Below are 23,993 nucleotides of genomic sequence, written 5' to 3' on the forward strand. Positions count from 1 at the left end.
TTTTTAACAAAGAAAACAATGAATACACAATTCTATGAAAAACAAAGTATTATGACCCTTTTACAACAATTCTATTACCTAGATTCATTATCAAAGCAAAGATTTAGAGAAAGAGAGAATCACAAAAATTTATGTTGATTTAATCCTATATGGACCTACGTCTAGTTGTCCTATGACCCCTTAGAACTTTCACTAATGGAGAACTAAGTACAAACACTATACACAAACAATTCCCTAAAATTTTGTTCTTCTCCTGAACCCCACAAGAGAAGGATCAGAAACTGAAACTCTATCAACTCACACAAACCCTTGATAACCCTAATCAAAGTTAGAAGCCTAAAAGAAAGCAAAATAGGATTGATATATTTGAATGTGCAGATCATAATATCTTCAAGCCTTTGTTTCCTTGCTCAAACCATGATGAATAATGAATGAATCTTGATCATTATGAATCTCTTGTTGAAATGCAAGTGGTTCCCTTAGATGACTCTTAGAAAGTAATTTTTAAAAGATGGGATTGAATCAAGAGTCACTAATGAGAATGAACAAGTGAGGATATATATAATTTTAACATATAAAATGGATTTAATCGATTAACAAATGGGTAGTTGATTAATTCATTCAAATCCCTCTTTGTTTTGTATTTCCATAAACGTGGTAATCGATTACAGAATTTGGTATAATCGATTATCAAATGTGGTATTTGATTATTTGGAATAATCGATTATCAAATGTGGTATTTGATTATTTGGAAACATAGAGAACTCCTAAGTTTCCAGACGCAATCGATTGCAATATGTGATAATCGATTATTTCAAGCTACAGAGACTCCCTTCTTTTGAAACTAGCTTGGATAATCAATTACAATTCTTGGTAATGGACTAATTCAATGTAACTTGCCAATATTTCAAGAGAAGTAAATTGTGTTGCTTGTTCTACCACTTTATGATTGATTACTTAGTAATCTATTACACAATGTTGAACTTATTGCTTCTTAGAAACTTTGAGATCAATACATATATTTTCTCATGTTTGATAACCACTAAGCATGGATAAAGAAAACTAAGTCTAAAACACTCAACATGCCTGATATAAAAACATCCAATACAAATGTTACATCTTTAGCAATTTGTTTGGCATTGCAATTATTAAAAACAAAAGATCATAAGACTAGCCTTCAAATCTTCAAACCCTTTGATTCGATAGCTATCTCTAAAATTAGAGGAAGTGTCAAATATGAGAGCTTCAAAGGGGAGGATGAGAGAATTTCAAAGATGTGTTGAAGAAGTGAACTTAACTCGTGGTGGTGGCGGTTTCTTGAAGTTGGATTTGACAACTATATAGAATGCTACATATATGATGCTTGAAAGTGTTATTAAGTATCATAGTGAATTTAGTAAGTTGGCCTATTGCGATAGAAATTACAAGTTTTATCCGACCAATGAAGAATGGGAAAGAGCTTAAAAGATCAATGACTTTTTGGCTCCATTTTATAACAGTACTAACATGATGTCTGGGTCAAATTATCCCACTGCTAACTTATGTTTCACGCAAGTTGCAATTATAGAGATGGGATTGAATAAATTTTGAATAATGAAGATGAGGAGATAAAAAAGAATGGCAATAACTATGAAGGAAATGTTTTATAAATATTGGAGTGAATATTGTGTCGCTTTTGCATTTGGATGTGTGTTGGACCTAAAGGAAAAGTTTAATTTCATAAGATTTTGTTATAAAAGGCTTTATCCATTTGATTATAAAGTTAGGGTTGATAAGGTGAAGGACGGTTTGTATGATCTCTTTAGTGAATATGTAAAACAAGCACCAACACCAAACTCATCTCGATGTCAAGCAAATTTTCCAAATCATCCATTATTGAGTTAAATTTAATGTAGTTTCAATTCGTTACATTATATTTAATTTTGCATTTAAGTTTTGAATCTAATTTTGTTTGCCTAATTGCATTTGTAGGCATCCCATGAAGAAATATTGCAAGATACTTCAAATGATGGCAAGTCTCAACTTGACATTTACTTGAGTAAGGCTACTTTAGTTGGTGGTGATGACTTAGATGCCCTCCAATATTGGAAGTTGAATAAGCATCGGTTCTATGAAGTAGCAAGGATGGCTTGTGACATTTTAAGCATCTCTATCACAACAATGCCTTCAAAATCTTCATTAAGCATTGGTGGTTGCATTTATAATAAGTACATAAAATGCTTACACCTTGAAAATGTACAAACTATCATTTGTACCCACAATTGGTTGCATGGTTATGAAGAATTTGGAGATCTTGGTAATTTTATTGGTGACTTTTATCAAATTCTAATGTTTTTATTGTTTTTGAATATGTATTTTATTGTTGTCTTTTATTAGTTCTCATTAATTTATTGTTGCCTTTTATCAGTTGTTGATTGCATGGTTGAATGATTGCTTTATTTATTGATTTGGAATATATTTTTTCACGTATTTCTCTATTATTGACTACTAGATGGCTGCTTTAGTTATTGATTTCTTTTATATTATTTTGTAGATGTGAAAGAAGTAAAGGAGATGCCTTTGTTTACATAATAGAGTCAACAGTCTAGCCAAGATGAACAAGAACACCCAATCTAGGGAATGCAAATGGTGTACTCACTAAATTTTGTCCTTTTATAATCCATAATTTTATGCAATTGTTCATGCTTTTTGCAATAAAAATATTGTTGCCTTTGTTGTTGTATGTTGTTGTTGGGGTTTTGTTTTATGGAACTTTCATAGAGATGTTTTGGAGCTATTTTGGAGTTGTTTTGTTGCTCAAGAAGCTTTTTATGGACTTATATTATGGTGTTATTTTACTGTTGTTGACTTATGGAGTTGGATATGTATTTGTTTTTAATTAAGACATTGAACTACTTTTTTATCTATAATATGTTGTTATTTTATTGCTATTTTGGAGTTGTTTTGTTGTTTTAAGAGATTTAGATTCATGTTGTGCCCAAAAAATGATGTCAGTGAAGCGCTCAGGCATAATTAATAATATTTTTGTCTTTTATATATATATATTATATTTTTTAACATAAGAATCATCTTTTTACTTTTTTTTATTTACTTCTAAATTATCCCGAATAGGCCCAATGACCTAACACTAGGGTGGATTGGGCCCAAGAAATCCTAGCTAACTAGCATAGGGATTTGGGCCTAGGTTAGCTCAAATTCATTTTCACGTTGGACCAGGTTGGTTGGCCTGACTTGTTCATTTTGTCAGCCCTAGTAGTTACCACAAATAGTCCATGGTGTTCTCTTGTGTTGGAATTTAACATTTTTCTTCCAATGTAGCTACCTATGGACTCTTCTTTGCTTGATTTGAGCTTCAACAAAGTTCCTGCGAAACACAAATAAACAACCCAAAGATCAAGCATAAAAGATATAAATTTAAAAGAATCCTAAATAAACCAAGTTTTATTCAAAATTTAAATAAAATATACACAAACAAACCTCAAAAGGATAAGAGATATCACATAATTATCCCTAAACTACTACAAAACATAAGTAGAAATGACAATTATCAACATCCCAAACATAGAACTCTGCTCATCCTTGTGTAACAAACAAGAAATAAAACCGGAAACAAAACCAAATCCTAAAACAACTGAGACATGAAAATAGAATTTAACACAAATTCTAATGAAAATTTAACAAGGCATGACTCATAGTAATCACAAACTCGTCACCACTTAGCAAACTTCTCTTTTGGCTGGTTCAATTTCATCAATTCTATTCCAAGACAAGTTGTGGTACCCACCCAAGGTATTCATGAAACAGTTTGGAGATTAACATGAATGACACAATTGCAATCAACAACCCAAGTTCCTTGGTCCTCAAAGTGTATCTCTCGTGCACACAAGATAAAGTGAGTGTATCTCTTAAATTGCACATTGAAACTACACAAAATAATTTTGTTTTTCATTTCTCAAAATTCACAATCAACACACATGCAAGCAAGGATTACTAAGGGCTTTATTGGCTTGTAACATGGCTAGGCTAACAAACTATATTGCTTTTTCTTGGGATTCAAAGAACCTAGAGAATATGACAGCAAAAATAAATTGGAAAGTCAATCAACCAAAAACAAGGTATATTCCAAATTTTTCAATAACTCAAACGGCTTATTAGCTTCCACCTAGGTCCCACTCCTTCATTTATTTCATTTTCTTCTTTTTTTAAAGAATACTAACACTGTGGAACAAAAGCGAATTACTCTTTTTGTATCAATTTTCTATTGTTTTTTTAACAGTAACCTGGAATTATGATTTCCTTTGGATATCCTTCTTTTCATCACCTTTTGGTGTTTGACAAGACACCCCAAACTTAATGTTAGATCCTACCTCTCAATTTGCTATCCTATTCCTAGGATTGAGAAAATATTTGTCTTTCTTTTTAGAGCAAGCGTTCATACATCAAGAAGTACATTGTATGACTCAAATAAGGTGTAAGGATTTTATTGTTTAGGTTAAGGCTTTTTGGCCACCGGCTAAAATTAAGAAACATGACCTTGATTACTTCTAAGCAAGTATGCATGCAAATGGACTCAAGAAAATCAACCAAAAAGATATGTGAAGCAAGGGGTCGCTTAATTTCATCAGTTCATAGAATTTTCCTCACCAAGATTAGTCACATCAACAAAACAGAGGATGCTTATTCAACATGTAAAACACATTTAGTCACAATCTGAACCAAACACGTGACCAGGCGTGCAACCACAAAACATGCCTCAAATCAAAACCAATTTAAAATCAACATTCAATTCATGCTTATTGGGACATGCCAGTAATTACAAAAGCCATCATTATTTCACACAAAACAACAATTATTAATCAAGACTAAAATCAAACAAAAAATAATATAACAAAAGGAAGAAGAACTAACCTTGGGAGGACAAGTCATCATAGACCTCCCCCATATCCACAGCATTATCAGGCTCATCCTCACCCCCTTGGCCAAGAATGTGTTGCCAACTCCGCTAAGAGGGTGGTGAAGGGAACTCATCCAGGTAGCATTCGAGATAGAAGTCATATGTCGGAGTGGTGGTGGTCGCGGTACGTTGGTATGCTGGTGCAACGGTGTTTGGTTTGGATGTGGGTCACGGATGTTAGGTGGGTTATGGCTATGGAGGCCGCAGGTTGGTGATTTGGGGAAGGGAGGTGGAGCACCGTGGTGGTGGCGCGCTAGTGATGGCAATGGAACACCGTAGATGGCGGGTTGGTGTGAGGTTATGGCTGTGAGGTAATGAAGTGTGGATGCACAGTGGTTGCCATGGTGATTGGTGATGGAGGTGTTGTTGTGGCTATGGTGTTTGGGCAGGGTTCGAGAAGAGGAAAGGAGAATATGGAAGCTCTGTGTCCTAGAAGAAAGGGAAAAAAATTTCGTCATTTACTTTTTGCGGCCCCCTTTTTATTATTCATACACCTCTTAGAATTTTTTTTTCCGCTAAAGAGCACCTAGACGTGCCACGATCATGGTATTTACTATGACCAGGCCATGGAGAAAACTGTTGTTGACATGCGGATGGCACTGGAGCGCACCAAAGGCATGGAATATGCCACAACCAACCTACGGTTGATTTATGGATGGCACATCTTATGCACCACGGGCATGGCGTCTACCATGGCTAGCCCGCGGTGTCTTTAATTTCATTTTTTTTAAGAGGATACTTGCTTAGTGTCTTCATTTTGTACATAGCATCCTGAAATAACACAAGAACAACACAAAAAGATGACTTTCACCTCTTCCTCTCTGATCCATCGAATATACTCTTCCAAACCTTCAAAAGATTTAGACTTAACAATTTTTAACACAAAGTCATTTTCAATGTTCCTCAAAATCAAATTCTTCAAAAAATTTACTTAATGTCACCAAGTTCAAGATTAGTTTATCATTTTTAACTTCCAGAGCAATTTTCTCGGCCTGAAGAGCGACTGACTTGTCTTGAGGACTTTTTTTTTTTCAATTTGTAGGAATCAAAGAGATGAGGACTAGTTTTCTTCAATTACTTCAAAACATTCTTCTATTCTACAATGAATTCACAATTCCTTTCAACGAGTAATCAATTTACTGATTATAATTTATTTTGATTTAATTCAAATCAAATATTCTTTATTGATTTATTTTTTATAAATTAAATTAATAAAAATAATTAAACCAATATTTTTAATATTAAAAAATATTTCAATAATAAGACATGACATTCGAAATTTTGGTACAAGAAAAAAGAATCCACATTTGATTCCATAGAAGAGAATCATGAACATACACTTTTACTTCTTATCCCACGTTCCTCTTCTGGATATGATTTTGTGTGTGGATAATTTGTAATTATGCAGATTTTTTTTTCTTCTTTTTTATTTCTTCGGACACAATGACGCCACCTGTCACTCTTGTAATATATTGTTCATTACATAACCCCACTATCGTAGCATTGCCTGCTGCACATTCAGCAATCAGCAGGTAGAAAAACTAGTGATTTTTTTCCCTTAATTTGCGATCTTCTAAATTTCAACGCTCTCCACTTTCTCTACTCTTGATGGGTCATCTCCAATTACGGTTTTTGTCTTAGGAATCTTTGCTTCTTTTTCTGTTATGAATTATTGTGCTATTATACGGTCCAATTGTTGTATTTCGAGAAAAATGACATAATCATCCAAAGAAAGAGAGCATGCTGCTTTGGAGAACATTTTCATGTTTTTGTTCTTTTATTTAAAGTTTGATAAATTTAATGCAGAACAAGAATCCATGTAGTGTTAGAATTCAAAGCCCCATTTTATTAAAGGAAAAATAAAATATTGCATTGTCGAAGGGATATTCAGATATGTATAATTTCATGTATATCACGGCATTTCTATGCTACCATTTTGTTATTTATGATTATAAATTGTTTTGCACCCCTTTCTCAGATTCTCAGCATTTTTCAGGTACTTTCTGTCTGATATCTTAGGAGGGAGCATGGAATAGAACGGAAAATAAGTGGTGGCCTTCCAATGGTGCTTGCTCCATAGTCAAGTGATTGAGGTTGAGAAACACCAATTTCAAGGTGAATATGGGGAAACCTGGCAATGATGATACTGATTGTGGAACTAGAAGTAGAAAGCAATCAGGAAATAACAACATGAAGAAAGGGTTGTTTCACTCAGAATTTGACAAGGTTTGATTACCTAATTGATCATATTTGTGCTGCCAATTTACTGCTTTATAGCTTTTGGTTCATGTTTTTGCCATCTAAATATGAGAGCTTTTAATTCTAATTTTAGGGTAACTGCAGATATTTCATTATCATACTATTGCCATTTTCTTCAACGTTGCAACTATTGCTCGGAAATTCAAAATCTGAATGTGATTGTTATTTACCATATTTGGAGAAAATCTATTGCTAAATGGGTTACATAAGTCAGTTGCAGAAAAAATTGTTGTGGTTCAAACTTAAGCAACTCAATGCCCTGAATTTATCAAACTCTGCTGAGTAGTGTAAATTGACCACTTGCACATAATCACATATGCAAAAGTAGGTCCAACTAGTTGAGCCGTTGAATGTTGAACCCACAGAATAGTATTCTGCACTTGACTTGTGTTGAAGGTGGTTTCTTCATTCTTTTAGTTGAGCCAAAAGAATGAAACTTGTAATTCATGCTACATATGTCAGTTGTTCACTTTTTGGTGAGAATGTTTGGCTTAATGTTAGTTACACTATCATTATCCTAGTGGAAATTCACAATACTATAGACCAGAGATATGACATAGTTGTCTGTCTGGTTGGTGGATAATGAGAAAAACAATTGAAGATGGCTTCAATGTTTTTTATTGTTGAGAAAAAGGAAAAGGAAACAATGAGTTAAAATTGAAGTAAAATTCTAGATTCTCACATAGTAGGAAACTTGGATGTGTTTTATCACCTACTTTTTACATAAGGAAACCAAATCAGTGATGCAACCATTTCAAGAAAATGGGAATTGGCATGTCCCACAGTTTCTCACGAGTAAGGAAAAGGAAGATTTCATTGATGCAAAACTCTATAAGTTTGAGTCTGATGTTTTTAGGTTGTCAGTAGGGTGTACATGCATTATATTTCATCTGTAACCTATTACTAGGTAGAAGTACTATTTAATTGAATATATAATTACATCTATTTTAGTTGATATTCAACTAATGATGATTTTTATATTTGATTCTATATTTTCTAAACAGTTTAGGTCATTAGGGTGATTTGTCTTTAGCAGTGCCAAGTAATAAACTCAACTGCAAAGTTATCTACCATGTTGAAAAAGAACATTTGATGCTTCTTTAATGATCATTGGCTACTTTTGGAAGTTCTAATTGTAAATTACTTGCAATGATTGATAAACCTACTATTTTCAATATTTCTTAATAACTGAGCTAAATGTGTGGTTTTATATGATTAATTTAATGCCTACTGTTATCTAAAACATGTCTAAATTTAGTCTGCATTAAGTTAAGGAGAAGTTAGTACTGCTGAAAATTAACCATCTTTTGGTATATAATTTGATAGGGGAATCATTTTGATGGCAAGAATCACATGAATGAAATTACTAAGGCCACAAATTCAGGCAGTCAACCCAGCTGCACTTTCTGCATGGGTAAAAATGATTGCCAAATCGTACGCTCAAGAACAAAAGTAATGAATATTCTGATCAAGAGTGGAAAACCTCAGGAAGCTATAGTCATTTTTCAAAATCTGATTGAAGGAGGGCACCAACCATCTTTAGCAACATACACAACCCTGTTAAATGCCTTAACCACTCAGAAGTATTTCAAGCCTATACATTCCATTGTCTCACTGGTTGAAGAAAAACAAATGAAGCCTGACTCAATATTTTTTAATGCTCTTATAAATGCATTTGCTGAATCTGGGAACATGGAGGATGCCAAGAAAGTTGTTCAGAAAATGAAAGAAAGTGGATTAAAACCTAGTGCTTGTACTTATAACACATTGATAAAAGGATATGGGATTGCAGGTAAGCCTGATGAGTCAATGAAACTGCTAGATCTGATGTCAACAGAAGGAAATGTGAAACCCAATCTCAAGACATACAATATGCTAATAAGAGCTTTGTGTAAAATGGAGAACATTTCTGAGGCATGGAATGTGGTGTATAAGATGACTGCTTCGGGAATGCAACCAGATGTTGTTACCTTCAACACTATAGCAACCGCTTATGCTCAGAATGGAAAGACTGCTCAGGCTGAAGCAATGATTTTAGAGATGCAGAGGAACAGTTTGAAACCCAATGAGAGAACTTGCACCATCATCATAAGTGGATATTGTAGAGAAGGTAAAGTACAGGAAGCTTTAAGGTTTGTATACAGGATGAAGGATCTGGGGATGCAGCCTAATCTTATTGTACTTAATTCCCTGGTTAATGGTTTTGTGGACATGATGGATCGAGATGGTGTCGATGAGGTAAGCTCCTACAATTGTTGCCTGAACATTTTTTGTGAATGGGATCTGTTGGTGAAGAAGGTCTGTTAATTATTTGACTATAATTTTAGACTCCCTTGACATAGAATCTATCGCAGACCTCTTTACTTCATACACTCTTGACATTCATTTTATAATTAATATACAGTAAAGCAAGAATCAATGTTAAAAGAAAATTAGCATCCAACAATGGTATACATAAATATTATAAAATGCAGCTTTGTGTCAGACTCTTCTAGAATTTACCAATTGCCGACCTTTTATCCATATTTCCAATGTGCAAACATGGCTCGAGGTTCTTGGTGCAATTACATTGGTTCTTGATTAAACAGGGTTAGAAACTTAGAATCATGTATGATTCAGTTTATCATTTTTGTTTAGAATCTAGTACATGGTAAAGGAGTTATAAGTTGTAACTGAGGACATTATATAATTTGGATTTATTCCTTTATGCCTTTGGTTTCCAAATCTTGTGAGTTTGGTGTTTATCAAATTTATTGTGTCAAGTATCATGCAATTGTCTTATAAATTTTTGCCTGAAAGAATATATGCATTCCACCTTGTTACTCATCATGGTGAACATCTAGGTGTTAAAGTTGATGGAAGAATTTCAGATCCGACCAGATGTGATAACATATAGTACTATAATGAATGCATGGAGCCAAGCTGGATTCTTGGAAAAATGCAAGGAAATCTACAATAACATGCTAAAATCTGGTGTTAAGCCAGATGCGCATGCTTATAGTATTCTTGCTAAAGGTTATGTGCGAGCACAAGAAATGGAAAAGGCTGAAGAAATGCTTACTGTCATGACTAAATCAGGTGTCCACCCAAATGTGGTTATATTTACAACTGTCATAAGTGGATGGTGCAGTGTTGGCAGAATGGACAATGCCATGAGGGTTTTTGACAAGATGGGTGAATTTGGGGTTTCTCCAAATTTGAAGACTTTTGAGACACTAATCTGGGGATATGCAGAAGCAAAACAACCCTGGAAAGCAGAAGGAATGCTCCAAATAATGGAAGAATTTCATGTTCAACCCAAGAAATCGACCATTTTGCTTGTTGCGGAAGCTTGGCGTTTTGCTGGATTTAAAGAAAGGGCAAAGACACTACTAAGGACTGTAAAAGCGAAGATGGCCAATTCAATAGGCAAAGACGACAATAAACCTGCTAAAATGTCAGAGAAAATTTATCAAAAGCCACATACTAATGCTCCTTTTTGTAGTCTCTTACAGATTCCGTCTATATCTTCCACTGACCAGAAAGGTTCAGCTTTAACATCTAGAAGAAATAGAAGGCTCCTTAGAGATGGTGCTGTGGAGACTCTGTTGCTCACAACAAAATTCAAGTGTCATCCTCAAATTTGTAGATATGGTGAAGGATTTTCCATTATGGGCAAACAGTTTCAAGGACAGCATGGTACATACCAATTTGCAAATTCATGTACAGCAGTATTCTTAAACTGAAAGGGTTTGGGAGGTGGAGTGTGGAATATCTTTCTGATGTAATTACTTCTTATGTCAACACAAACTGTTCATTTTTGTTAACAAAATACTCCTTTTATTTTTCATGTAATAAAAAATTAAAAGGCTTGTTTTTTATGCTGTAACTTGTACTCTTCCTTTTTTTTTTGGCCCTAATAATTCCCATCCTCTCTAGATGCTAGGAAAGACAGGTAGCACCCAACCCACCATTCACACTTTCCCCAGTTTGCATTAAATTAATAGTACTGCAAGTATGTGCCATCCGCTAGTCAGACGATACCTATGTTGAAAATTAACCTTTAAAAAACAAATAAAAGACAAAATCAAATTATAAAATATTTGGTCATTGAATAATTATTCCCTCCATCTTTCTTTATCGGTTGTTTAGGGTTTATTCTACATGGATTAAGAAAAGTAGTTGTTTCTGTTTTCATTAAAATTATTAGTAATTTCTTAATATGTCATTTATCTAGTATTTATTTATTTATTTATTTATTTATTTATTTATTTATTCTTGTAACATTTTATATACTATTCTTTCTTTCTTATAAGGATATAATTAAAAATAATAATAATTAATGTTATCTTGAACTTTAAAATGAAAACGATAACAATAACAGCAAAATCTTATCTTAGTAAGATGAATCATTTCATTCAATTATGTTGAATCCTAAAATTTTAAAATGAAAAATAAATAAATAAAATTACGACGGGTAAAAAGAAACAAAAGCAATATTTATTTGATGAGTATTACACAATGTTGATTACTTTTTTTTGTTGACTAAGACGTGGTAGAAGATAAGTGGGTAGTGTTAGTTATGATCTATTTGCTCTATTTTATTAGTAACTTTTGAGCCTCATTACATGAGGATGGACAATAAGTATTACACACATCAGTAGTTTCCAGTCAGTAGGACAACGCTTCACTATGGATAAGTAATGCTATATGCCTATTTGCATATTACAATCATATGCAATTGCACAACTGAACTGAGATTACATTTATTTTTTAAAATATAGAATAGCAGAAACAGTTGGTATAAAATTTATGTAACATTATTCCTCGCTATATACAATTCCATAGGGATTCAATAAACTTCTGGGTTTAAACAGAATCCTTCTGAATACCAAGTTTTCTGTAACAAAGCCTATAGTAAGCGTTCATAACAAGACAATGTGTGGCCACCGCGACCTGATAATGATGTTGAAGCTTGGGCTGCTTCCATGACCTAAGACACTCACAAAGAACATATCAATACAGACCACTGATAGTCAGATACTACTAGGTGTTCAGGCATAACCCAAATAACAAATAATGAATCCAAAAGATGAGTGTTTTATCTTTTCAAAACAAAAAAAATATATCAATAAAAAACATGTAAGACGTTATTATACATGGGAAACCATCTATTTAGCATGACTCATCATGATACAGGATGCACATTGCAAAAGTAACAACATGATGGTAGGTACCAATATCTCTAATCTCTATAAATCTAAAACTGGTCTTTTGTTTTGATTAATTATAGCAAGTAGCAACTTTTGGAAAATAAGCTGTGCAATCATTTGTTGCTCATGCCCCCACCTTCTCTATAACAAACTGACCCAATATAAGCAATTCAAGGATCTTCCTCCAATCCCAAGACATCTGTATCAAGTAAAAGTAAAACCATAAAAACTTAAAAGAAATACCGCAAACAGCAAATGAACTGCAGAATACAATTCCAGGTACCTTTACAAGGACACTGATAGTAAATAACCCAAAAACAGCACCAGAAGCTCCAACCGAAACTGTATTTCTTGGTAAAACCAACCAAGAAACAAGATTTGCTCCTACACCTGTTAGAATGTAAGAAAGCCATAAAGCAAAGTTCCCTTCGTCTTCTTCAACAAGCTTTCCTGTTGCGGAAAAAACAAAATAACAAATACTCAAACAAACATCAATCCCCAAGCAAATCAATTACCGGAAAGAAGAGTGATCGTGTTACAGCCATACCAAAAATGTACAAGAAGAAAAGGTTGCTAGATAGATGCTTCCTGAACATGTTAAGACATTAATCAAATCGTAACATTAGAAAGTAGTTCGGTAAAATGGGGGGGGGGTTCAGCTTTCCACTATAGGATTCTGTGGTAAAAAGCTCATATGCTACACAAGACACGAATGGATTATTATTTTGAAGTGCCTTTGCTTCCTTGGCGTGTGCAATACATATCAAGAAAGGACAAAACTTAGATGCAATTCTTTAAGTACTTTTGGTGTTATTCTCCAACAGAACTAGAATTTCACCTTGGTAACCTATGTAGACCTATGATTAGAGAATAATAACAAAGCATCTTATGAACTGTATTTAAGTTTTGTCCTTCTAAAAAAGAAAAATAAAACAGTTTTGCAAAAGAAGAAGAAAAAAAGTAACAAGAGAGGAGTACACTCACCAATTAGCATGACAAAATGTTTTTTTTTTTTAACAGCAAAATTAATTTATATTAATAGATAAAGAGTATCAGGGGTACTACATAGCAACACAGGAGAGAAGATCTCCTGAAAAAGATAACAAAAGAACAGCAGCCCAACATAAACCACCACAAACCCAACCCTACAAAGCAAACTCTATATAAAAGCTATGGACATTGCTAAGGACCATTGGTGAAAAGGAACATTGAAATCCTTTTCCCACCCCTTCAGCCAAGACCAAGTGAGGAAAGTTGTATTGTCCACCAGCTTAGAGATATCAAAAGGCTGATTATGAAAAACCATGTCATTTCTGAGTTTCCAAATTGACTTTGTAGCAGCCAACCACCATATTTTCCATCTTCTATTGGTAGTCATCCTTCCTGCTGTAGTTGAGTGCTGGAGAAAGTTATCCATCGGGCTACAGTGGAGAACTCAGTCTTCCCTAACCCATGAATTAAAATCCCACCACAAAGGCAAAACTTTATCACATGTGAAGAATAGATGAGAGGCAGACTCAGGTTGGCTTTGGCAGAAGGGACAAAGTTCATTGTCAATCTCAACTTGTCTCCTAGATAAGTTATCCTTAGTAGGAAGCCTATCCCAAAGCAATCTTCAGGCAAAAGATAAGGCTCTAGGAGGGATTTTAATATCCCAAAGCTGTTGGAAACCCAGACATTGGACTTTAGAAGACTGGTCAGCTTTAATAAGGTTGTATGCAGATTTGGTAGAAAAGATCCCATTAGATTCAGCTCCCCACACCCAAGTGTCCTTCAAATTAGCATTTAGGCTGATTGCTGCAATTTGATCAATAAATATTGAAGCTATCCCCATCTCACTGTCAAACAAATTTCGTCTCCAAGAGAAATTTCATTCCCACCCATTTTCAAAGAAAGAGCCCATATCTGCCACAATCTGTAATTTTTGGGAAGAAATTTGATATAATTCTGGAAATTGATCTTTAAGAAGTATCCCACCATCAACCCAAGAATCTTTCCAGAAAAGAATCTGATCTCCCCTACCATCCTTCCAAGTAAACTGTTTAGAGACATCAACCATACTTTGATGCTGATTAATAGACCTTAGGTCAGACCACCATTGAGAGAAATACTGCTTTGATGGCCCCTGTTCCAAGCCTCTCCATCCCTTGTATTTAGAGACCAGGATCCTGCTCCAAAGTTGATCTGATTGATGAAACATCAACCATTTCCATTTAATTAGGAGAGCATTGTTGAGGACCTTAATGTCTTTGATCCCCAAACCTCCCATTTCTCTAGAGACACACACCTGTCTCCAAGCTACCCAAGCTATCTTCTTCCCTTCAAAGTTACCACCCCAAAGAAATTGTCTTTGGATGGCAGTTAGCCTATTAATCACTGTTGCAGGGGCCCTGAAAAAAGACAAATAGAACAAAGGCAATGCTATTAGGACAGCATTGATTAGAGTAATTCTGCCAGCCATCGAAATGCTTCTCTGGTTCCATTTATTCAACCTAGCCTCGAATTTTCTGATTATAGGTTCCCACACCACCTTTCTTCTCGGATTGACTCCAATTGGCAGCCCTAGGTAGCAGAAAGGAAAATGAAGCAGGGCACAGTTTAGATAAGCAGCAACATAAAGGCACCAATCCTCAGATTGCCCAAATGCTCCAAATTGACTTTTTGCAAAGTTGATTCTCAGTCCAGAAACCATCTCAAAAGTTCTAAGAATAGCCTTCACAGCTTTAACATTCTCCATTGAAGCTTCTCCAAAAAATATAGTGTCATCAACATATTGGAGAATATTCACAGGCACCTTATGCTTCCCCACCAAGAAACTTTGAAAGCAATTTTTGATTGTTGCTTCCCTCATCAAACCTGTCAGACCTTCAACAACCAAATCAAATAATAAAGGGGCCAAAGGATCCCCTTGTCTCAAGCCTCTTTGAGGTTTAAATTCAGTAGTTGGGCTTCCATTCACTAGGATAGATATAGAAGCTGAGGTGAGGCATCCCTTGATCCAGCTAATCCATCTCTCATGGAACCCCATTCTTCTCATCATGTAGAAAAGGAATTGCCAAGACACAGAATCATAGGCCTTTTCAAAATCCACTTTAAAAATCAGGCATGACCTCTTAGATCTCCTAGCCTCCTCAACTACCTCATTAGCAACCAAAACTCCATGGAGCAGCTGTCTACCTTTTACAAAGGTTGTCTGCCTTTCATCAATGAGGTGAGTCATGACCTTTCTAAGTCTATTAGCTAGCAATTTAGCAATGACTTTGTAGACACATCCTATGAGGGAAATAGGTCTAAAGTCACTAATAGACTGAGGGTCCTTAAGCTTAGGGATAAGAGCAATGAAAGAGGAATTACTTCCCTTAGGAAATGTAGCATTCACATAAAATTCTGCAATAAACCTTAGAAAATCAGGTTTTAGCTCCTTCCAAAAGTGTTTAATAAACCTGAAGTTAAACCCATCTGGCCCCGGGCTTTTGTCGCTGCCACAATTCCACACTGCACACCTTATCTCCTCTTCTTTAAAAGGCTCAACCATCATCTCCCTCTGAGTAGGAGACAGAACATTGAAATGAACCCCATTCAGGTTAGGTCTATACAGATGAGGTTCATTGAATCTACTCTGGAAATGCTGCAAAATTTCTGCCTTAATCAAGTTAGGGTTTTCTACCCAAATACCATCAATCAGCAGCCCCCTCAATGTGTTTCTTCTCCTGCTATGATTGATTATTTTATGAAAATAAGAGTTGTTACTGTCCCCCTCTTTAATCCATTTGCTTCTTGATTTCTATCTCACGATAGATTCATAAAGATTAGCCTTTTCCCATAGATCCAGCTTGAATTTCCTTCAGCTCTTGGACTTGCTGGTTAGAAGGCTGAGGTGGCATAGAGTTCTCCAGATCATTCAAATTTTGTTGAAGCTGCTTCACCTTGTTACACAAATCACCTGCATTGTCTTTACTCCAAATTTTCAGCCATTGTTTGAGAGTCTTTAGCTTGCATTTTAAGGCAAATCCACCCCACCCCAGAGGCTGATTATGAGCCCAACAATCCCTCACCACCTTCTGATAATCCTTATTTTTTAACCATCCATCAAAAACCTTAAAAGGCTTAGGGCCCCAATCAATGCTCTTAGATTTCATGATGATAGCACAATGGTCAGAGTAATTCTTCTCAAAGTTAAATTGAGAACTATCTGGCCACTTAGATAACCAACCATCAGTGACCACGACTCTATCCAATTTGCTTTTACAGGATCCATTTGGCCTAACCCAGGTAAAAGGCTTACCCGCACAGGGAATGTCATCAACCTCTATAACAACAAGCCAATCATTAAATTCAGATACTATGTTGGTATCTGAATTGCTACGATTGCTCCCCATTCTTTCTGAGGGATGCCTAATACAATTAAAATTCCCTACAAGACACCAACAATTGTCTTGGGATTGCATCTTCCTTCTACTCAGATTCTGCCACAACTGTCTTTTGCCCACAATATCACAGGGGGCATAAATGTTGACCACAACAACCCTTTGCATATGAGCCAACCAGACCCCACCCAACATGATGAATCCCTTTTCAGAGATTCGAAGATCAACCTGAAAATTTTTATTATTCCAAACACACAGCAACCCCCCAGCAGCATTCACAGCAGGATGCCACTCCCAAGCAACATCAGGATGACCCCACAAGGCTTGGCAAGATGCCTTATCAATAGATTCCCTCTTTGTTTCTTGCAGACAAAGTAAATCAACTTCAAGCTTCCCCACCAAGTTCCTGATAGAGGCTCATTTAATACCTCTACCCAACCCTCTAATGTTATAGGAAAGGATATTCATCTGCAAATTTTTCTATTTCCCAGCTCCATAGCTTCCTTCCTGTCACGAGATTCCATGTTGGCAAAGTTGTGGATATAATCAGATTGATCTATATCAGCCTCCAAGCCTAGGACTTTCCCAAGGTTCCATTGCTGTTGTGCCTCTTCCAACACGTTTGAATTACATTCAATTGTTCTTTTTAAACCCCTTTCTACTTCGAAATGTCTCTGATTTGGGCTTTTGTCTTGTATTTCATTTGTGACATCCACTCCATTATCATCCTTTATCAATTGTGTTTCTTCTTCCACAGGCTCGAGTGATGGGGCTTTGAATTGAGCATGCCTTTATCTAGCATAGACTTTGGAGTACATATCAAAACTTTCCTTAAAGGAATGGGCTACAGGTGGGTGTCCATCCTTATTACTCCCCTCATTCTTTCCAAATGGGCCCAAGTTGTAGCTTGGCCCAACAGCTTTTTGGGTCTACAAGGAGAACAGACTTGGTTGAAGTTCTGTGTGTCTTATATCTCCCACGCTTTCCCCATATGGAGACTGGACATTTGAAACTTTATCTCCACAATTCAAATTATTTCCTACAGGGTCACCATTATGCTCCCGAGAATCAGCTTTATCCATGTTTAGGATTGCGTCTTTTGTGAAACCATTTGCCTCTGCCTTCTCTGCATTACTATTTTCAGAGTCAACCTTTACTGTATTTGGGCTCTAGGTACTCTTCGCTCTATCCTTTGTCCCCTCTCTGCATGTGTCATCAGAGTGGGTGTTACCCAGCGGTCTGGGATGGCGTGTGGTTTCACAACAATATCCACTGGTTATGTCATCTGACCAGTGGTTTAAGCGAAGTATCGGTTTCTTCGAGGACAGCTCCGACGAGTAGGAGAAGGTGGTATTGCTGTCATCGTCGACGTCGGCAACGTCACCTCCTTCAACCGACGTTACCTCCTCCGACCAGTCATCGGACGGTAGGGTTCTCCTCTGCTTCGAGTCTCCGTCGTCCCTACTTCCTCCACCATCCACACCTTATAGTCAATACCTCCGACACGAACAATAACCTCCTTCTTGATCGCCGGCGGAAGGGGTGTCCGAACCAGCAGGCGAGCTCGGTCCAGTCGGCGACGGTCTTCAGTATCGTCGTCAGGTTCGATGACGTTGCCGACAGTGGAGATGACCGTCTTAAGGTGGTCAATCTCCCACGCCTCGATCGGGAAACCCCACACTTGGAGCCAAACAACCCGATTGTTGGGCCTACATCCCGGCCGCCACTTCTCCAAGGAGTAGAAGAGGGAGTTCCCACTATCAGTCTCTGTATTAATAATTTGCTGCCCTTTTTTCGTCCGACAGCCCAGTAAGGAGGATCATGTCATCTCCAAGGAATTTGGTACAGATATTGTACCCTAAATCCCATGCTATTCGGTCCTCCATTCTCTCCACCGCCATAACTTTCTTTAGCTTCCCAACCCATGCACCGTCGCACCAGTATCCCCTACCTTCGTGTGGTGTGATCGAAATGGTGGGTGTTAAAACCTCACATTTCGTCTTGCCACCTTGAGTATCGCCCTTGATCGTCACTTCCGCATATGATCTCAGAGTTGGTCTGCTGGTTACTTCTCGAGGTTTGCTAAACTCCTTGCTGGGCTCCCGCCCATTAATAACCTTTTGCTGCGAAGCTACAGTCCGAGTTGACCTTGCAAACCTAGGTAAGTTGACAAACAACTTGTGGTCATTGATGAAAATGTTATCCAACTTCACCTCCAGTCTTTTTGCATCCGAGACTCCCTTAAACCGCACAAAGCCATATCTTCTGCCTTCCTTATTGCAGCGTTTGGCAATGTAGACCTCTCACACATCACCCCATTGTTTAAACTTTTTCCAGAGCAGCTCTTCATTGACTTCATCAGGAAGTGAGTGAAATAGTAGGACGTGATATCCTCCTTATTCCTCCAGTTGAGATGATGGTGTGTAGATTTACCCCATGTCACGTGATTATGTGGTTGTCTCTCAGTTGGTGTTGTCTTCTTCCTGTCCTTTGTTGTCCTCCTGCTAACCTCCAGTTTCCTTCATTACCATAGCTATTATCCCTGCCATTCTCGTTATTGTATAGCCTATCATCTATCTTCTCCCTTTGTTCCCTGCTCCTCCATCTCCTTGAGTGACCTGTTAAGTTCCTTCTGTTTTATCTAGTGGTGTCTCCGTCTCTGTTTCTGTTTCCATGGCTCCTATGCTTCAGTTCTTTCTGACGATGCTGATGGCACTCTCTCACACTCCATCTCTCTCTCTCCCTCCCGCTCTCCCTCTCCCCCTCTCTCTATCCCTCTCTCTCATTCTCTTCTAAGACAGCTTCTCATTCATCTACTTCATACAGCATGTGTAATTGTGTACTACTTAGCATGACAAAATGTAGTTGTGACAAACTGGTACCAAGCAGGCCAATTGTGGTACAAGTACAAAGCCTTGATGCCATTAACCTTGCAATAATGATATAAAACCATACATCATACAATAAGCACTGAAACAACCCTGTTTAAGCCATGTCACTTTTTTACACCCTTTGAAAAACAGCTCCTCTTTTGCCCTTTATAACATTTTGACTTTCTCACACCTACTTTCTCTTGAATTCGTTTCACATGTTTTAACTTTCTCCCTCTCTCTTCTCTTCTTTTTCTTCCTCTTTACTTTCCATCCTTTTCACACCCTATCAACAAGGTGCAAAAACATTATTGTTTTATTTTTCCTTCTCCCTTTCTTTCAATGCAGACAAACAACTAAAAAGAAAATGGGGACAAAACAGTAAAAAGCAAAATATTGAGATGTGGTTTCATATTAGCAAGGTTAAAATACACTTTTGATTCCTCATTATATTTTTCTTTTCAGATTGATCTCCCAAGTTTAAAAAGTTTCAGTTTGATATGTTAAAGCGTGTCTTTTGAACTAAATTGGTTCTTTGTCACTTTACCATACTAAATTGACATGCAGCAAATTGTGAAAGATGTTACATCAAATGAGACCTTTGCTACATTAGTCAAAAAAGATACTGTTGGTGCAAATAAAATAACAGCATAATAGAAAGGAAAATACCAACAAGTGCCCTCAGGCATTGGTTAAGGAATCAAAAATAGAAAGAAAAAAATTAATAGTAAAGCATAAAAGTGCACTCCCCCATACAATTTCAATGTAATTTTTAATGAAAACTTTCTATATATAGATTTCTTAACTAGTGTCCTAGGACCCTAGTAGAAATACTTTAAGGAACTAAAGTAACAAAAAATTAAATTTAAGGTGAGCAAACTGAAACCAGTGTATCTCAGTCAATTATTAAATAGAGAAAATAAGAAAGTTGTATGCAGGTGGGATCAAAGGTGAGGAGGATATGGTGGGGAGGTCTATCTGGAGACAAACAGTATTACCACCACAATGTCCTATCACACATTTACGGCAGCACTGTCAACATGTGGTGGGATCAAAGGTGAGGAGGATATAGTGGGGAGGTCTATCTGGAGACATAGGAACAATGTTATCTTCTCCGACCAGCAGCCCCATGTGAAACAATTACTGCACTCCATCGAATTCATATCATGGGCCTGGATGAGAGCAAAACCGGAAAAGTTCGGGGCCACATATTATGATTGGATGATCCAGCCAAAGCAGTGCCTAGCAGCAGTGAAAGCTTCAGACAGAAAAAGACAGACTAATCTGATTAAGAGGTAACATACGAGATTTGTTTAGCTGATTAAGAGGTACAGAATGTAAGTGATTGGGATTAAAATTAGCTGTTTTTTTTTTCCTCAGCATCATTGATGGGATGAGGGGAACCGTCACAGAGGGTGTATTATACCAGTTTGTGGCGAAAATAGCCATGTTTTAATGCTGCCAATTTTATATTCCTGATGCCTTTTTTTTTGGTACAAGATTTTTTTTATAAAAAAAAAAAGTAAAAAAGCAACAAAGAACTACACTATCCAAAAAATTTCTTCCAAATCAAAATCAGGTGGCGTATTCCAAAGGCCTTTGTTTTTAATGAAATTTAACTTAGTTTGGCTGTAAGAGAAAAAAAAATAAGTTACCTGAAAAAAGTGGTCAGCTACGGATATGCCAATGTTGAGGAGAATGATCCAGAATATACCATTGACTCGTTTCTCCGGTTTTCCATTTGGCTCCGGCTTCCCAAGCTCCAACTGCGACATTATATCTAACATAAAAGCACTGAAACGACGTGAGAATAACAACAGAGGACGAAGTGCAAAGTTAAAAGTCATAAATAATAAACGCCAAGGTGTTTGAGGAAACGCCGAAGCCAAGTTAAGCGGAGGAAGTGGAAGTACCTGATTTGTTGGAGATGCAGGAGGGTGCGAGAGTGCGGGATCGAAGCGTAGATAAGGGATGATGCTGAGTTGGGCATGGAGAGAAGGTGTGGTGGTGAATGTGGGAAGGGAAGGGAGAGAGAGAGAGTCAGACAGAGAGGGTTTGAGAGTGTGAATGCGAGAGGGTTTGCATTTGCATGGTATTGATTGTAACTTGAATGGGACTCCAAGTTGCGCCATTCTTCGTTTCCGCGAGGCCAAGTGCTTGCTCGTTTCAATTCAATTTATGCACCTTGTACTCTCGTGGACTCCGTGTTAGTGTTTGCAGGCCTCTCATATTGTGTAACTGTAATAGCAGCAGAATAAAAACGAAGGTGTATCATGCTGGAATTTTAAGTGTTAGTTAAATTAAATAGGTTCAATTATTTCTTATAGTTTTATTATTTATATTTTTTCATTTGAAAGTGGTTTTTTGTCATTATAACTTATATTTTAATTTTTTTTTATATAGTTTGAAAGTGATCTTTTTAGTTATTATAATTTTGTATTTTAATTCTCTTTTAGTCCTTATAAATTGAAAGTGATCTTTTTAATCCTCATAATTTATATTTTAATTACTTTTTAGTCTTTACTAAAAAATATATAAAAAAATTAATTATAAATTAGTTATAAATTATCAATTTTTTTTACAACTTATCTTGTACTAAATTAATTACGAATTACTTATTAATATTTTTGTAGTTAATTGTAATTGATAATATTACTCATATTTTAATGGTAAGGATTGAAAAGGAATCAAAATATAAAGTATAAGAACAAAAAATATCACTTTCAAACCATAGGGATTAAAAGCGAATTAAAATGCAAATTATAAGAAATAAAAAAACTACTTTCAAATTACATGGACTAAAAGAAAATTAAAATGTAAACTATATGAAATAAACGAAAATTAAAATGTAAACTATAGAGACTGAAAAAACAACTTTCAAACTATAGGGACTAAAAAGGTATGAATCGTGAAACTATAGAGACCAAATGAGTAATTAAAGCAATTAAATATCTAAAACAAATATATTATAATATTTTTAATTTAATTAAACTAATACTATTTTAGTTTTTTTTAGACAGCAGTCTAGATGTATTATTTACGAAAGATAATCGAATCATATATTACTAGTTTAGTTTGTATATTGAATGAAATATATAAAACAAATAAATATATAATTTTATGATTAGAATAATAATATTAAATAAATATTTTTAAATATCTAAAATATAGAGCAAATTATAGCAACCTTCTCGAAGGTTTACTCAAATCACAAATGTATTTTCTCTTCTTTTTTTTTACATTACTTTGCTTTCTCTTCCTCTAACACTGATAATTAAGGTCTCCGTTGGGGTGATTTCTCATTTTTAGTTTTTAGTTGAGTTAGACTAATTAGATCGGTTCAACTTGCCTCTCGAGTCAACCATGCATTGAACTTGTGCAAGGCGAAACGACCTAATCGAGTTTGCGGTTAAACTAATTCCCTACTGACCTAGGTCGGCTCACACCCAAGGGAGAAAATATGTTGGGTCATTTGGGTCTAATAAGGTTAAGTATAAAGTTTTAATTTTTTAAATGAAGATCGGGTCATGTGGGTCAATTAATGATCCACTAGTTTAACCATTGACCTAGTGGCCTAATGCCTTGATCAGGTCAATCACCAATTCAATTTTTTAAATTATGGGTGGTGGTGGGGTGGAACAGTGACAACTACAATGACAACGACGATGGAGGCAGCGAAATGGTGGTGGTAGTGTCGACAGTAGCAGTGGAATGGTAGTAGTGGCACCAACAACAATAGTGGGGTGGAATAGTAGTGGTGGCGACAACAATGATGGAGGTGGTGGAATGGTGACAACAACAATGGTGATGGTGGTGGCAGTAGTAGTGTGGTGGTGGTGGAGGCGACAAAGGTGAGGTGCAGTGGTGATGCAATCCTACCCCCAAGGGCATTGGATATAAGACTTCAAGAAGATTGGACAAGAGATGCAAGAAAAGGCCCTAGGGTTCCCATGAACCTTAGGGTAGATTTAGGGCTCATGGGCTAAGTATGAACCCACTTATCTTTGAACATATTAGATTAAGGTTTCATTATTTTTGAGTCTTGTATTTAAGACTTCATAATGTAGGTAGGGTACCTTAGAAATTGTCTTAGAGTCATGTTTAGTCATAGTAATTGTCACATTATGTTTTAAGTTTGTGTTGAACTTTTATTTTGTTGATTGAATTCTAGATACATTTATTCATGTATTCTTGTCATTCTTAGCCTATCTTTTGAGTTTTGAGTCTAATTCATGCATGTTATTTAGTTCGTAACATGTTCTAAATCAATTCCTAGAAGTAGTCTTGTTCTTGAACTTTATTTTGTTTTATAAGTTTCCTATATGATGTCTATGAAGAAATTGAGTTGTGG

The 23,993-nt window shown here is 36.1% G+C and overlaps 2 protein-coding genes and 1 pseudogene across 3 annotated transcripts; 1 reads left to right on the plus strand and 2 right to left on the minus strand.

Annotated features, from left to right (window-relative positions):
• Positions 1–3,071: 3,071 nt before the first annotated feature.
• LOC114384585 (forkhead box protein J3-like) lies at positions 3,072–5,709 on the minus strand. Its single transcript, XM_028344289.1, has 2 exons — positions 4,909–5,709; positions 3,072–3,364 (listed from the first exon to the last, which is right to left on the minus strand). Exons 1-2 carry the CDS (start codon positions 5,410–5,412, stop codon positions 3,353–3,355), a joined length of 516 nt encoding a protein of 171 aa, XP_028200090.1. The 5' UTR covers positions 5,413–5,709; the 3' UTR covers positions 3,072–3,352.
• A 604-nt stretch (positions 5,710–6,313) lies between these two features.
• On the plus strand, positions 6,314–11,081 carry LOC114384860 (pentatricopeptide repeat-containing protein At5g25630-like). Of its 2 annotated transcripts, none has more exons than XM_028344673.1 (4): positions 6,314–6,486; positions 6,951–7,180; positions 8,540–9,451; positions 10,057–11,081. In XM_028344673.1, exons 2-4 carry the CDS (start codon positions 7,076–7,078, stop codon positions 10,936–10,938), a joined length of 1,899 nt encoding a protein of 632 aa, XP_028200474.1. In that variant the 5' UTR covers positions 6,314–6,486; positions 6,951–7,075; the 3' UTR covers positions 10,939–11,081. The 2 variants fall into 2 exon arrangements, with proteins under 2 accessions (XP_028200474.1, XP_028200475.1); XM_028344674.1 differs by lacking the exon at positions 6,314–6,486 and adding an exon at positions 6,512–6,582.
• A 770-nt stretch (positions 11,082–11,851) lies between these two features.
• Positions 11,852–21,909, minus strand: LOC114385137 (annotated as a pseudogene).
• Between the last annotated feature and the right edge of the window lie 2,084 nt (positions 21,910–23,993).

This window comes from Glycine soja, chromosome 14, assembly GCF_004193775.1.
Source record: "Glycine soja cultivar W05 chromosome 14, ASM419377v2, whole genome shotgun sequence".
In the NCBI taxonomy this organism is placed as follows: Eukaryota; Viridiplantae; Streptophyta; class Magnoliopsida; order Fabales; family Fabaceae; genus Glycine; species Glycine soja.

Bases quoted from the DNA above. Each gene is read 5' to 3' on its own strand.
- LOC114384585 (XM_028344289.1), bottom strand. From the start codon at position 5,412: ATGACGAAATTTTTTTCCCTTTCTTCTAGGACACAGAGCTTCCATATT.
- LOC114384860 (XM_028344673.1), top strand. From the start codon at position 7,076: ATGGGGAAACCTGGCAATGATGATACTGATTGTGGAACTAGAAGTAGA. The intron at 7,181-8,539 runs GTTTGATTACCT...ATAATTTGATAG, and splicing joins TTCACTCAGAATTTGACAAG to GGGAATCATTTTGATGGCAA. The intron at 9,452-10,056 runs GTAAGCTCCTAC...GTGAACATCTAG, and splicing joins ATCGAGATGGTGTCGATGAG to GTGTTAAAGTTGATGGAAGA.